This window comes from Sabethes cyaneus, chromosome 2 (assembly GCF_943734655.1).
Source record: "Sabethes cyaneus chromosome 2, idSabCyanKW18_F2, whole genome shotgun sequence".
Classification (NCBI taxonomy): domain Eukaryota; kingdom Metazoa; phylum Arthropoda; class Insecta; order Diptera; family Culicidae; genus Sabethes; species Sabethes cyaneus.
In genome coordinates this window covers 138,978,119-138,992,470 of record NC_071354.1, presented here as the reverse complement: position 1 = coordinate 138,992,470, position 14,352 = coordinate 138,978,119, and the positions used below count along the sequence as shown (strand labels likewise).

The following is a 14,352-nucleotide window of genomic DNA, read 5'->3' as shown; positions in this document are numbered from 1 at the left end:
AAAGTGATTCCAGTTCACCACGATCGACGGTATCTGAGAGTGAACGCGAATCATCTTTTAATTAACATTTCGTTCGAAGGAAGACTTTTGATTTTGTTGTTTTCTCTCTTGTTTTGTTACTACTTTTCGAGTCCTTTGCTAGTATATTGCGATCAACGCGTTATTAGAAATAAAACTATGAATTAATTAAACGATATATTATTTTTTACCAAAGAAAAGTACTATACCATTGATAAGTCAAGCATTTTACTCTATTATGTGCAGTTTAAGTTACACGTCGAATCAGTCACTAGTTTCAACCATATTACTATGATGATTTAGCGAAATAATTTTCAACTAATTATTGGTTCATATGAGATAGATAAAACCATTTAACGAATCTCGTTTTCAACAAGCTCATATACATGATGTTATAGCATTTTTGCGGTATATTTTTATTTAACAAATAAGCTGGCATTTTCTAAACGTTCAGTCGGTACCGTTTGTATTTTTATTTCTTCAGGAGATGAAGAACGTTTGATTAAAGCAGTTTCATTTCATATTGTGTTAGGGTTGGCATTTATGTACACATCTCACAACGTAACCTTGAGCAGATGCAAATTAACTTTTAAATATAAATTAAATTCTATATATATAGTACAGCCATATATGTATATAATTACAGTTAACTATTGCCTGTTTTTTTAGATTTGCAACGAAATTTGTTTATTGCACACTACACATTAATAATTTTCACATTTGCCGATTTCTTTTTCTTAAATAAAACAAGATCCGAATATGCCGGTAATGAACCAAAAATAACGCGTAAACAAAATAGGGTTTGTTCTATTATTATTTCGTTTGCACTGAACTATGGATTATCATGAACAAGTGTATAAGTAATGGGAGAATGAATATTGTGTATATAGTATGTATATATATTTTGTATATATATTTTCTTCTTTTTGCATCAATCGAGTGCAACAGTCAATGTTAGTAAATATGTTCTGTTTCATTAAGAAATATGTGTTTATTATTAGTTCGTTCTTAGTGTTTGCTTCGTTATAACAAATATAATAATCTTTGATTTCTGTTTTGGCAGGTCAACGCCTTAAACGTAATCCAACATATGATAATAACAATACATACAACTTTTGTGAGCTGTAAATTAAACATAAAGATGAAAACAATCACAACGAAAATAGGACTTTCAAAACTTCAACATGGTGATATATGTTTTATGAGTCTAATTTACTTATTCGATAAGTAAATGATAAAAATCTTACAAGTGATCTTCATTGATATGTTATTTCAAATGATACTCCTTGGTTGTTAAATGATCGTATTTTCAACCAACTTTTGTTGGAAGAAATTTTGTCGGCAGTTGAAAATCGTGTCAATGCCTATTCATAGCTGGTCAGTAAAATTTTTTTACTAATGAGATTTTTTTCTTTACGAACTGATGCTGTATTGCTGAGCCTTCAAGTAATTTACAGATCCTGACCTAAGCGATCAATTTCACTGAGCATGAAATCAACATCAGCTTCGGTGACTGCTATCGAAGAAATAATTGATCGGAAGAAGTTGGGACGCCGATCGTCCGGTTGGTAGCCAACCATTAGTGTACCAGTTTGCATCATACGTGATTTGATTATTGGACAGATTTTTCCCAATTCTTGTTCCTTTCTAGCGTCATGTGGAACACCGCGTAATCGTCTGGGAATGTACCAAAAGGATACATTCGTGCATTCCGGTTCCATTATAAGATAGAACTTGTCTGATTGTTCCTTAATTCGCCGTACCTGATGCTCTGTCAGCTCCATCAGGTGATCCATGTGTTTGGAAAAACCTTCTGTGCCCTTCGATCGCCATTGAAGCCATAACTTGAAAATGTCGTTATGCCGCCCACACTGGATTACTTTATCACCAGTATCATAGCTGATATCGTACAATTTGTCTGTCATAAACAAATACTCGGCGGACATTTGATTGCAGCTAATCAAAAGGCCCTGTAGAGGAAAATTCGAGAAGAAATTTTATGAAAATATATATTGAGATGTACCTATGTAAAAATAACTTTTAAAAAGTTTTCAACCTATAATATATAGATGTTTGTGTTTTGAAGGTTTAGTTATTATTTTTCTACTAATTTTTGTAATGATCATAGTTTCCTGGCATAAATATACCTAGTTTTCTTATATTAGTTAAACATTTTTGCAATACTCTAGAGTAATCGAAGAAACCAACCGTATAAAAAGACCTTAGTGCAATTGAATGTATTGACTGTTGTATTGAATATGTATATTGAATGTTTTGATGGATACCTAATGTCTGATCTATGATCTTGCCGCAAAAATCAGTGTAATATGTAGATGTTTGAAAAGTCATAAAAAGTTAATGATATGAAAGTTTGAAACAAAACTTATCCAACATTCCCGAACCAAACTCTTACATATACGTATACTTACGTCTTCTTTAAAGTGTATCGTTGAGCACTGAAGTAGAGCACCCATCAATTTATGTGGATTCCAAGTAACAGAATCGGCCCTGAAAAAGCGCATAAATTCGTTATTACTTTTGGCTTAATAAAATACAGTAAGCGCAATCTGGTACCACTCTTTACTTTTTTTTCGGATGTCATACGAACAATCGGAAGACATCGGCAGCAGCCGGTCAATATTTCATGTTCAAAACCAGAAGGGTTTTCCAACCCTCCTGTTCTGTGTCATTGCCACGTGGCGACGGGAAAAGCCACCCTCCCAACACTGATTGTTTGATGTGGCAGCAAATTTTCCCGCATAGTGATACCCGGAGGAGTGTTTAAGAATTAATTTTGTACACACATTTTATTATTTCACCCCTCTGTTGCAAGAAGTGTCTACCAATGCAACAGGGACGGCTGATACCGACCGGTTTTGGGTTTGGAACTGCTCAGACGGGAAGTGACAGTCTCTTATGTAAAGTGCGAAAATGATGAGCATTGTAGCGCTGGAATCCGCTTATCTATGTTTGTTCAGTAATATTGAATTGAAAATAATTTAAATATTTGACTCCTCAAAACCGAGTCTGTTGATGTTTGAAGCTGTGCTAAAGTGGTGATGTTTTTACTCTCAGGTATAAATAGAAAAGGTTGCGGAAAAAATGCGCAAAATATTTGTAGCCCTTTTCAGTCTATCATCGTTTAAGACGACTCACTGCGGTTTTTATTGATTAAAAAATATTTTAGTAGAATAATAGAACCCAGCAATTTTCAATTTGCTCACCTCAGAAATTAGACGTTATGTACTTCCTTACTAAATTAGTCTGAAGTCTTATGAAAAGGCCTGCATAACGTATTTCTCCTATCGAACTTAGTCCATGGCCGCTAGTCTCCAGGCTCCACACCGCCGAAATTGGTTCTTGGTATTTGCCTTTCGAACACTCCGAGTGCACGTTAGTCCACGTATCTATCAAGGACTTTTTGTACGGGGACTCAGATTATTTCCAAAATGATTGTGGAATACATTGTAGCCAGGACTTCCGCTGATAATACGCCTTCTAATCTGGTGTAGTTGCATCGGTTGCTAGTGTGCCAAGATCTACCTGTCGATTATCGCAGGAGTACTCACATTCTAACGCAATGTTGAATCAACCCAATATATCGATTCGGAATATGCCAAAAACGTGGAAGTTTTAATTTGTTTTCAGCAAAAAACCGGACTGCATGTGTACAAAGTTCGGAAGGTACCGAACGGAGATGACAAGTAGAACACGGTGGCCAAAACCCACATAAGGATAGGATATACAGGAAGTGGTTCACAAAACAGTTCTACATTGCGATTGGTAATGAAACCTACATCAAGATTGACACCAAACAAATGCCGGGACAGAAATACTATGTTGTTATTTCTAAGTTTGTCGAAATTTACTAAAAATTGCTTTGTCTGGCAAGCGATCTGTAGATGTGGCAAAATGAGTCAATACGATAGACTGGTTAGGTGGTTAAGCTGCAAGTTGAGACTAATTTTGTTTTCGGTCCATGAAACTTAATCAGAATGTTTCAAGTATTTTTATTTATTTATGTATTTACTGGTCTTCGACTATGTCGCACAGACAGTTCTTAATATAGACTAGGTAGAACTATAGAATACAGAGAGGTACTTCTGGTTTCATCATAACAATCAGACACAAATATTAAATTCACGAAAACACACGTCAATTGGATTACTTCGGGCGAAGAGACTACAACGTAACGGCAGTCGAAAGAAATCCGCTCGTCGGGTATGCCTAGGTGCAACAACATTCTATCAAGAAGACTGGCATCTCTTTCTCGCGCCTATACAAATGATAATTAACAGAAGCATCAGCGCCCCCTTCCCAACACAAGTTGAAGCTGTGGGTACATCCCAAGCAACAATGTGAGTTTTATTGTACACTTATGCTGGTCTTCAAGTCCAATTTTGGTCGTAAATGCCATCTTAAAAGAGCAATAAAACCCAAATTGTTACTTGGGATGTATTGGTGGGAAAAGATATGTGCGAGTGTGGAAATGCATTGCATACGTATTTGTGTGCATCTATATTCCAATATACACACACAAGTATGCGTTAGTTCAACTTTAACTCGGCAGATAGCATCGCTGTAACTGTCCCTCAACTTTTGGCAGAGTTGCCAGTCTTCTTGATAGGTGGTACGTTGAACCGAACTTGACCTAGTAGCTCCGGGATATCAAAACTATTTTCCAGAAGATCGTAGATAAACAAGCGTTGCAACATACTTCTCTGTTTGTCCGAGTAGGTAGGCGTATAAGAGCTCATCGATATTCGTACGGAGGCAGACGAACTGGATCATTCAAGGCAGGGCTGTCCTTCACTTAGTGCACCTATTTTATTTATTTGACTGTAACACCTCAACCAAACAAAATTCGAAAATATACATATATACATACATATATGTATATATGGTGCATTTATAAAGTCGATTATTATCCATAAGATTGCTGAACTAAGTATTGCTTTATCTGAAGTATTTACGGCGCACTCCCAGTTCACACTGGGTGGAGCACCCAGAGCGCTCTCTGCGCACCACCCAGTGTGAAGTGAGCCGTAAATACTTCAAATAGAGCGATGCTTAGTTCAGCAATCATATGGATAATAATCGACTCTATAAGTGCCCCATACAAAATATTTTCGAATTTTGTTTGATTATGGTTCTTCAGCTAAAAAGCAAAATAGGTGCACTGTGTGCAGGACAGCCCTGATCCCAGGATAGTATTCGAAGAGCATACCGAATGAAGTGACGATTCGTTCAATCTGCTTGATATGGACAGCATGGTAGATTTGAAAGCTGCATTCGACCGTGTCGACCACGAAATATTACTGAATCGGATGGAGAAACTTGGAATATCTGCTGCATTTACAAGATGGATGAGGTCTTACCTTACCGGCCGTAGTCTATGCGTCTAAATCGGTCAAGAAGTTAAGTTAAACAAAAAGTAAAAAATTTAGACGGCAAAAGAAAGTTCGAGTGAATGCACGCAGTATCTATCTCTTACTGCTTGAAAAATAAATTTTCTATTTTACTTTTAGGGGGATTAATCAAAGAACCGTTCATACCATAAGAAAGAGCTTTTTACGCTGAGAAATACGCTGAGAACATAATTAACCAGTATAATCAACAGGGTATAAAAGGGGGAAGGCAATGAAGATGCGTCCAACATAGCTCTAGACATCCCAAGTTCCTACCTAGCACCTCCACGTGGTCATACCTGGTAATGCTCTTTCCTTAAAATTGAGTAGCTAAGCTAGGAGGTGCGATGCTGCGTGGCTCCCGGGTGCCTGACACCAAAATTGTGGTTTTGGGAAGATGGCTGATCCACCCGGCCCCGTTGGTAGGTAAGCTCAAACATATAGAGTAAGGACGGGTAAAAGTGCGATGCGGGTAAAAGTGCGATTCAATGATTTATCGGTGCAGATTCCGAGTAAATTAACTAATTTGGCATGGATGGGGGACTACTTTGACAGTTTGAATCTAACGTAAACTTTGGTTGCTTACGAAGCATAGTTGCTAAGTTATGTGCAAATGTTATTTTTAGGGCGGTTTTGATGTAATTTTTCGTTATATGACAAATACGATATCAACAGGGGGATATTACTTGTTGAAAATTTGTAGCAGCGTTTTACATCACTCACATATCTGTTTTGAAAATACGGTGAAAAGAATTTACAAAATATATTTCGCTTTTCCGTAATTTAATCTAACCCCGTCAAGCGCTTAGCGGGGCAAAAGTGCGATTCACTGACGGGGCAAAAGTGCGATTCATGAACGAGGCAAAAATGTATACAGCTTTAGGCACTATATTACAGATACTAGAAAAGGAGGATCTGCAGAAAACTCTGTGCTCTAAAGATGTTGACCGAAGGAAAACAATGTTTTTCCGCTGATGAAACAAAAAACAAACGTTTGGAAAAGTTTAGATCTAACGGAGGTTGCAATACACCAGCGTAAAATAGGAAAGGTGCAAATTGAGAATATTCCTTACCGAAACATAACGCAGATTGGTGATAATATGGTTTTGTTAGCTACTGTTGTGCTAATTGCATAGATTCGAGCTTTGCACTTTTGTCCCGCGGTATTTGCACTTTTGCCCCGCTAGTGGGGTAAAAGTGCGAATCGGCACTTGATCAGAAGAAAGAAGAATTTATTTTGCAAAACACTGTTACCGCAGATGATTTATAGTTGAATGTAAGGACATTGCGTTACTGCGTCACTATAAAATATATTATGTTGTCCTTCTTTATCTCTCACGAAAATTGATGACAACTTCAAATATCGCACTTATGTCCTACCCTATTCTATTCTAATTGTTTGTTTCTTTCTAGCTCTTCAAACATCTACTATCAATACAAACATTGACCGTAAAACTTTCTAATAATGTACATGGATACTGTTGGGTTGTTGTACATGTAGCGCTGATGGAAACTCAAATGATGGTATCATTATGATGCAACTATATCTGATTCAAAGAACTGCTGGTGAGCTCGTTCTATTTTATCCATATTAATTTCACTTCATTATATATCATGTGTTAAATTCATTATATGCATTATATGATAAATTAATGAATACAGCAAAGCAAAGCCATGGGTTTATACCGTCTTTAGACATTACCCTTCTTTATCGACAGACTTCGCAGCTGGCTGTTATAGTACAGGAAAATTACGGGGCCAGTGCAACAATCCTACTGACTCTAACTAGCAAGCACCGCCTAGCCGAGATTCGAACATACGACGACTGGCTTGTTAGACCAGCATCGGTACGATCGAAGCTAGCTGGGCGGTATATGAATACAGAGGCATCATATGAGTGGAAGACTGGAGGATGGAGTGAGGAGTCAATCGGAATCACTAAGAGGAAACTCTTGAAGGTCTGAAACAATATTTATGTTGCACTCTTCGAACAAACAAACCATCACGTGAGTTAGCGCTGGTGCAGCGAAATTGATTGTTACATGGAAAGATTCTAATTCTGGTAGGAAATTCTTATAATCCCGGAATGCGCACAAGTGCTTGTGGGTCCGCTCAATCAACTTTGGTCCTTCTACTACAGCTTTAGTGTGAAATTCATTTTACAATCAAATTTGAAGCTACTGTAAGTCTACCCACATAAACTGGCAGGACCTTGAACTGATAATGGATTCCCCCCATACAAATATGCATACATACATAATTAACCAGTATAATCAACCATTTCGCAAGCTCAATGTTCGTCAGAGGTGTGGTAAACTGGAATATGATGCCAACAACAATCAAGCGTTTGACTTCGGAAGCAAATTTCAAGAGGGGCTGCCTCGAATTTTGGAACTCTAGTTAAAATTGATAATAATTAGATAGTTAAATGAGTGATAGTTTCATATTAAGTGAATTGTGTATATAACTCTTATAACTTACGGTGGTAGTATTTTAAAAGGATTACCTTACACTACCAGATAATAAAAGTAAACTAAACTAAACTAAACTAAATTTCGGCGCAATTAAAAATGTTTTGATACCTTTGGCATGCTTTGATACCTTTGGCACCTGTGTTGTGAAAAGGTGACAAATGTTCACGGAGAAGTTGAAGGGAGTGCGAAATGCGCTAAAAGCGATCAGAATGGAATATATGGTACTGATTTAAACTTCGAACACTTAAGCTATGCTGAAACTTTCTTCAAAGAAAAATGTTCGAAAACATCTTTATTCTACTCCCATAAATGGTTTACTAGCATGACAATTTAATTATTTTCGTGTTAAAATTTTTAAAAGGAGGATAAAATGTTAATTTACATTGAAAAACACTAAAAAACTGCTGTTCGGTTATGATTCAAACTTAGAACACTTTCATGGTCGACATTCAAAGCTCGAATATTTCAGTCTCAGACATCGAACACTTGTATTACTTTGAAAAGTATTAATGTTTTTAGTGTCATTCAACTTAAATAAATGAAATTTCATCCTTCTTCTAAACACTGTCTTTTTAAATCCACCTAACAGTATGATGTAAATTTTTCACCCAATAATTAGTTTCAATCCGTACTTCTGCAGTCATTTGCTAATATTTTCAAACTCTATGTACCACATCTAAAGCAAATTGATTTTGTACAGCTTTACAATGCAGATAATTCATGTTCCCAAAGCAAAATACGGAAAAACCAAATATTATTCGTGGGTGTTCGAAGTTTGAATCACACCTCAAAACGTGATTCAAACTTCGAACACTTTTTATTTATCTAATATCTGTAAAATTCAATTACCGAAGAGGAATCACCCGGCATAGAGAGGGTGATCTAGTCAATGATGCAGGAGAGCACAACTTACTTCAATCGTAGTTCACTTTGCAATGACAGCATTGACAGCTGCTCGTGGACGCGTTACCTGTCATGGCGGAACAGTGCTGGCAGCCACCGTTACTTGACGTCAGCAAACAGGTAACGCTACGTTGATAAGCCTTTACAGCACTGCTGTCGAGAGGGGTCGAACCTCGAGCATAAACGACCAATGGGGTGTATGTATATTGTCGCATACCTCACATTCCCCTCCTTCTCTAATAAAATATCTATTCCCTCTTTTGCCAAATCAAAACAATAAACGCAAAATTTAATACATAACTGCTGTCAATTGAAAAAAAAACAATGAATCTTCCTTCAGTGTATACTGCCCAACGAGTTTGCATGCATATAACGAAAAACCTGAACGAAAGTTCCACTGACATTTCGCTACGCTTCAGTTCCCACGTTTTATAGTAACCGTACCAGTAGCAGGGACTCCAGATTCGCTGAATTATATAGGTAGTTGAAGTCCGTGTGCGAATCACAATGCAGTGAAGATATTCCGTAATTGTCGAAATTTATAACTTTATTCTATAACCATATTAAATTTTCCTAACTAAAAGAAATTTCTGAGAATTTTTAAAGCTGCTTGGAGTATTTTCCAAAACCGCGCAACAAGAGCGCTACCAAGTAATTTGCTCGAAGCTCCAGCTTTCGAGAAGATGAGTACAACAGTACAATGGCCAAAAGTTTCTGGCATCTCGCAACAAAATCTGCAGAATATGTAAACAAGCATGAATGCAACAAAGTGCAGATCAGGTCAAGTTCAAGGTCGCTGTTGGATTGACATTTAAAAGGTAATTAAACACTCAAATTACATATTCTAAAAGGGTTATTTATTCCAGGAACAGTCAAACCTTATAATCAACCAAATATGACGGAGCCTTTCTATCCCTTGGAAGGCGAGTTGAAATAGCAGCTGGGTTAGAGTTATCAACTGCCGCAAACGTTGAAGTTGCCGATTTAGCGGAACTCGAAATCAAAGGCGTAGGCCGCCAAAAGTGCACTTTCTTGACCTGAGAAACATGTCGCTTCAGTAGGTTACCACCATCGTCGTTTAGGACTAAATTGCCGTTGTTCTCCTGAACTACAGTGTAGCGTTTCGCGTCGAACCTTGCTTCTCCCTTTGTTTTAGAATACCGTTCCACTATAACAGTGTCACCAGGGCCAACTCTGCAAGGTTTTGCGCTACGTTTACGATCTTGATGAGCCTTCGATTGAATTTTTGCCCTCGAATCTCTCGAATCCAACAGCTGATCGTCTACATTAGATCTGCCTCGGATAAACAAAGGAAGTCCCCTTTGAATTTTCCGCCCGCACAAAACCTCTTCTGGGGCCATCTTAGTGACTGAATGAGCTGCCGCATTGTGCGCCTGCACAGCAGACTGCAGTTCCTCATTATAGTCAGTTTTATTCGACACTGCTGCTGACATTGCTTTGTTGATGATCTTCATGAAATTTTCCACCAAGCCATTCTGCTGTGGGAAAAACGGCGTAGAGAATATGGATTGGATTCCCCGTTCGCTACAATACTTCTTATACTCCTCACTGTTGAAGGGAGGACCATTGTCGGTCTTTATAGCTTTTGGAAAACCTTCCATCCTAAATATCTCATCGAGAACCTTTTTTGTGTTTTCGAAACTCGTAGATTTCACAGCTCTAGCGAAAGCGTACCTGGATCTATAGTCAATCGCAACTAGAATTAAAATTCCGCCGTATCTTGCATATGGACCGTTAAAGTCCAGAGCTATCGTTTCCCAGACGGTTTTCGGAGCAAATATGCGTTGCATCGGAGTTGGTTTTTCAGGCCTACCATTCACTGCGCATGTTTTACAAGAATTAACCCATTCTTCGGCATTCTTACTCATCTCCGGCCACCATACGCGCTCTCGAAGAATGCTCTTGAGTTTTGCTGCCAGGGGATGTCCAGCGTGAGCAACTTCAAGTGTCTTCTGACGAAGTTTTTCTGGTATCACGATACATCCCAGTTTCGTAATCAAACCATTTTTTACAGAAAGATCGCTTGATACCGCCCGATATCGGTTTAACGGTTTAGTCCAGCACCCCGAGCCAAGCGCCTGAATCACCTGTTTAAGTATTTCGTCTTCAGCGGTAACTTCTCTGATTTCATCCTCGGTTAGAAAGCTAACGACGTTGGCTTCTAGATTAGCGATCTCCCATGGGCTTGCGTCTTCGTCGAATGGAACATCATTTCCTTCATACAGTCTTGACGACGGGTCAGCTATGTTGTCTCGGCCTTTCACATATTCCACAGTATAACTATATGGGCTGAGACGCAAAGCCCAACCGTCTGCTCTAGTCAGCGCTCTTTTCGTATTTTCGCGTGCACGATCAAAAATGAAAGTTATACCTCTAGCATCGGTGCGCAAAGTAAAGTGTCTCCCTAATAGGAAGTAAGAAAAATGCTCAACAGCCCATACTGCACTTAGAGCTTCTCTCTGATTTTGGGCATATCTGCGTTCGGTGGGTGTCAAGGCTTTAGACGCAAAACTAATAATGCGGCGCGTTTTATTTGCACCCTCCTGAACTAACACGGCTCCTAATGCATTAGGAGAAGCGTCAGTGTAGAGAATGGTACTTTCGCGCTCTGAAAAATAGCCTAGAGATAGCGTACAAAGAATTATTTGCTCCTTCACTTTGTGAAATGCTTTCTCTTGTTGCTCTCCCCAAATCCATGCTTTGGAACCCGCAACTGTCCACAAGGAGCTCGTAATTTTAGCGAAATTTCGTATGTACGGGCTAACGAACGATGCTAGACCTAGAAAGCTCCTCAATTCTGAGACTGACGTTGGGCGCCGAAATTTTTGAATAGCTTCTACCTTAGATTTTTCAATGTGGAACCCATCTTGATCTAACTCGTGCCCCAAAAATACTATCCTTTTTTTATCGAATTCACATTTTGATGTGTTTAGAGTTAAATTATGATTTTCAAGAATTCTTAACACATCTGCGACTGTTTTATGAAGCTTTCCTAACTCATCAGCAAAAATCAAAATGTCGTCGATATAGACAATTTTGTTTTCAATGCTTTCTAGGACACGTGTCATTTCCCTTTGGAATATCTCCGGCGCACAATTCACACCGAACATCAGCCGTGTGAAACGGAACATGCCACTTTCTGCCAGAAAAGTCGTCAGATCACGCGATTCGCGGTTCAGCTCTAGGTGATAGTAGGCATTTTTCAGATCCAGCTTCGTAAAATACTTGGCGCCGTACAGCTTGATTTTCATTTCCTCAAGAGTCGGTAGACGAAAGTATTCGCGATTGATAGCCCGATTTGGTGCCCGCATATTGACGACCAAACGGAAGTCATCTTTGCCTTTTGCTACCGCCGACATACCGCTAATCCATTGTGGTGCTGTTGTAACTCTTTCAATTATGCCTTTGGCTTCCATTTCTAGTAGGCGGCGCCGAGCCCCTTCTCTATATGCAGCGGGAATATTGTAGTAAGCATTTCTTACTGGTGAAACTGTTTTGTCTACACTGAATTTGATACTGACACCAGGCATCTTCGGAAAGATTTCATACTCGGCCTCATTGCAGTTGTTGACATGAGCACACACGAACAACAGCTTCAAGTCACTTGCAGTAGACCTACTTAGCAATGAGCGTTTACCTTCGACGATTACTAGAAAATTAGCAACTACCGAGTTAGCGGATCCAGTTGCATGAATTTTCGCTCTAAAGCAAAAATCAACTTCCATAGGTTTGTTTGCTGCATAACCTTCTATTTTCTTGTTTGTGGGACTTGAAATCGGTTCTAACTGTGCTTTTCCGGATTCGTATTCACTCTTAAGACGCTGCCAGTCATTGCCACCTATAACATTCACATCTGCCCCCGAGTCGATAAGGAATTTAATCGCACTCGAAGAACCCAGATGACAATCTACCAACACATCCTCCAGAGATAAGGCGTTTAACTATTGGGAAAAAACAGGAAAAAACGTCAAATAGGAACACGAATTATGAAAAGTAAATAAGCCATATATTTACGTTTTATTTATATATAGGATTCATAAACTCATTTTACCTCGTCTATTTTGGATTCAACTTTAGTATCCTGAGGAACCTCTAGCTCCTGAATGACGTCAACGCGCTTACGCCTACAGGTCGCTGCAAAGTGCCCACGCATGCCACAAGAGTTGCAGTTCTGATTCACCGCAGGGCATATTTGATTTCGATGAATTGCTCGATTGCATCTAGGGCACCGTTCACGTCGGCTTACATATGGAAAGCGATTGATGCGAGGCTGCTTGTTTCGTTCACCTACGCCTAACTCGTTTCGACTGCCGCGTTTAATCGACCTTCGCATACCACCCACATGGTTGATAGACGGGTTAATATCAGCAACCGACGCAGCTCCAGTCTCATAAGCTTCATTGCGCGTTGCCGACTGCACGATAAAATTTGTTTCGTAGCCTAATGTTCTGGAGTCCTTTGCAAGCTCTTGATTACGCATACCTTTAAGTAGCTGTACCCTAACGAAACGTTCTTGATCGCTAATGCTGTACCCGCACAACCGCACTTTTTCAACCAGCCTGGCATGAAAACCCACGGCTGACTCATCCGATGCCTGCGACATAGCCATAAAAGCGTCGTGTTCCGCCGATGTGTCCGTCATCGAACGCAAGTAGCGTTCAATGTTCCTGACGAAGGTGATGTAGCACTGACTATCGTTCAAATTTGGACGCAGCTTGGCAGCCCGTATGATGCCACCCAATTCATCACCCATAGAAATGAACAGTAATTGTGTTCGACGTTTTGCACTGCGAACGTTGGATAATGAGGCAGCGATCTCGAAATTTTCTTTGTATTTGGTCCATTCCTCCCACATTTTGTTAGCGGGTATCCCTTTCGGAAAAGGTTTTATCTGATCCCATCTAATGCTCGCCGCGCTTTCTTCTGTTTGTGAAGATGGAATTTCTCGGAAACAGTTCCAACTCTCCTCTGCATCAACGGCTTCATTGATGGACTCGGATGGCGTTTTGGTTTTCGACGATAATTCTGCAATTATCTTTTCCATTTCAGCAATCTTTTGCCTCATTGCCTCCTTTTCGCTGTCCGGATCGACTGTTACGTTGTAGTGGTCATACTGATGGTCCTGCTTCTCATCATCAGAAAACTCCGGTGCTCGGACGTATCTTCCTACGTGCTCTACTACCTCTACCTCATCCATGATGTGATCTGCTGCATCAGAGTCACTATCAAGACCTTGCGCAATGCGCACATATTTACCACCGGTTGACATTTTGAATTGCTTTTCTCAGTACAAACAATAATCAACGATAACCTGAAAAAAAAAAGAAGTCCATGCTAAACATCATCGGTCTCAATTTGGTTTTGGCGGTTCTCCTCCCAATTTTACAAGGTTGTTTATCGGACTTGCTTTCAAGTTTCCCAGGCGGTTGTCCCGACACGCCTGCCATACTTTCCTTGGCGGTTTTCCCAACTCGCCTCTCATTTTTTTCAGGCTGTTGTCCCGACTCGCCTCTTTCATTCGTTTCAGG

General features: G+C 39.4%; 1 protein-coding gene across 1 annotated transcript in view; it reads right to left on the bottom strand.

The window, feature by feature from the left end:
• Positions 1-1,469: 1,469 nt before the first annotated feature.
• Positions 1,470-14,352, bottom strand: part of LOC128737140 (glutamate decarboxylase) — a 43,661-nt gene continuing 30,778 nt past the window's right edge. The window contains exons 5-6 of the mRNA XM_053831705.1: positions 2,448-2,526; positions 1,470-1,988 (exon numbers count right to left, since the gene is read on the bottom strand). Coding sequence (XP_053687680.1) covers positions 1,470-1,988; positions 2,448-2,526 — 598 coding nt within the window. The remainder of the gene's footprint in view (positions 1,989-2,447; positions 2,527-14,352) is intronic.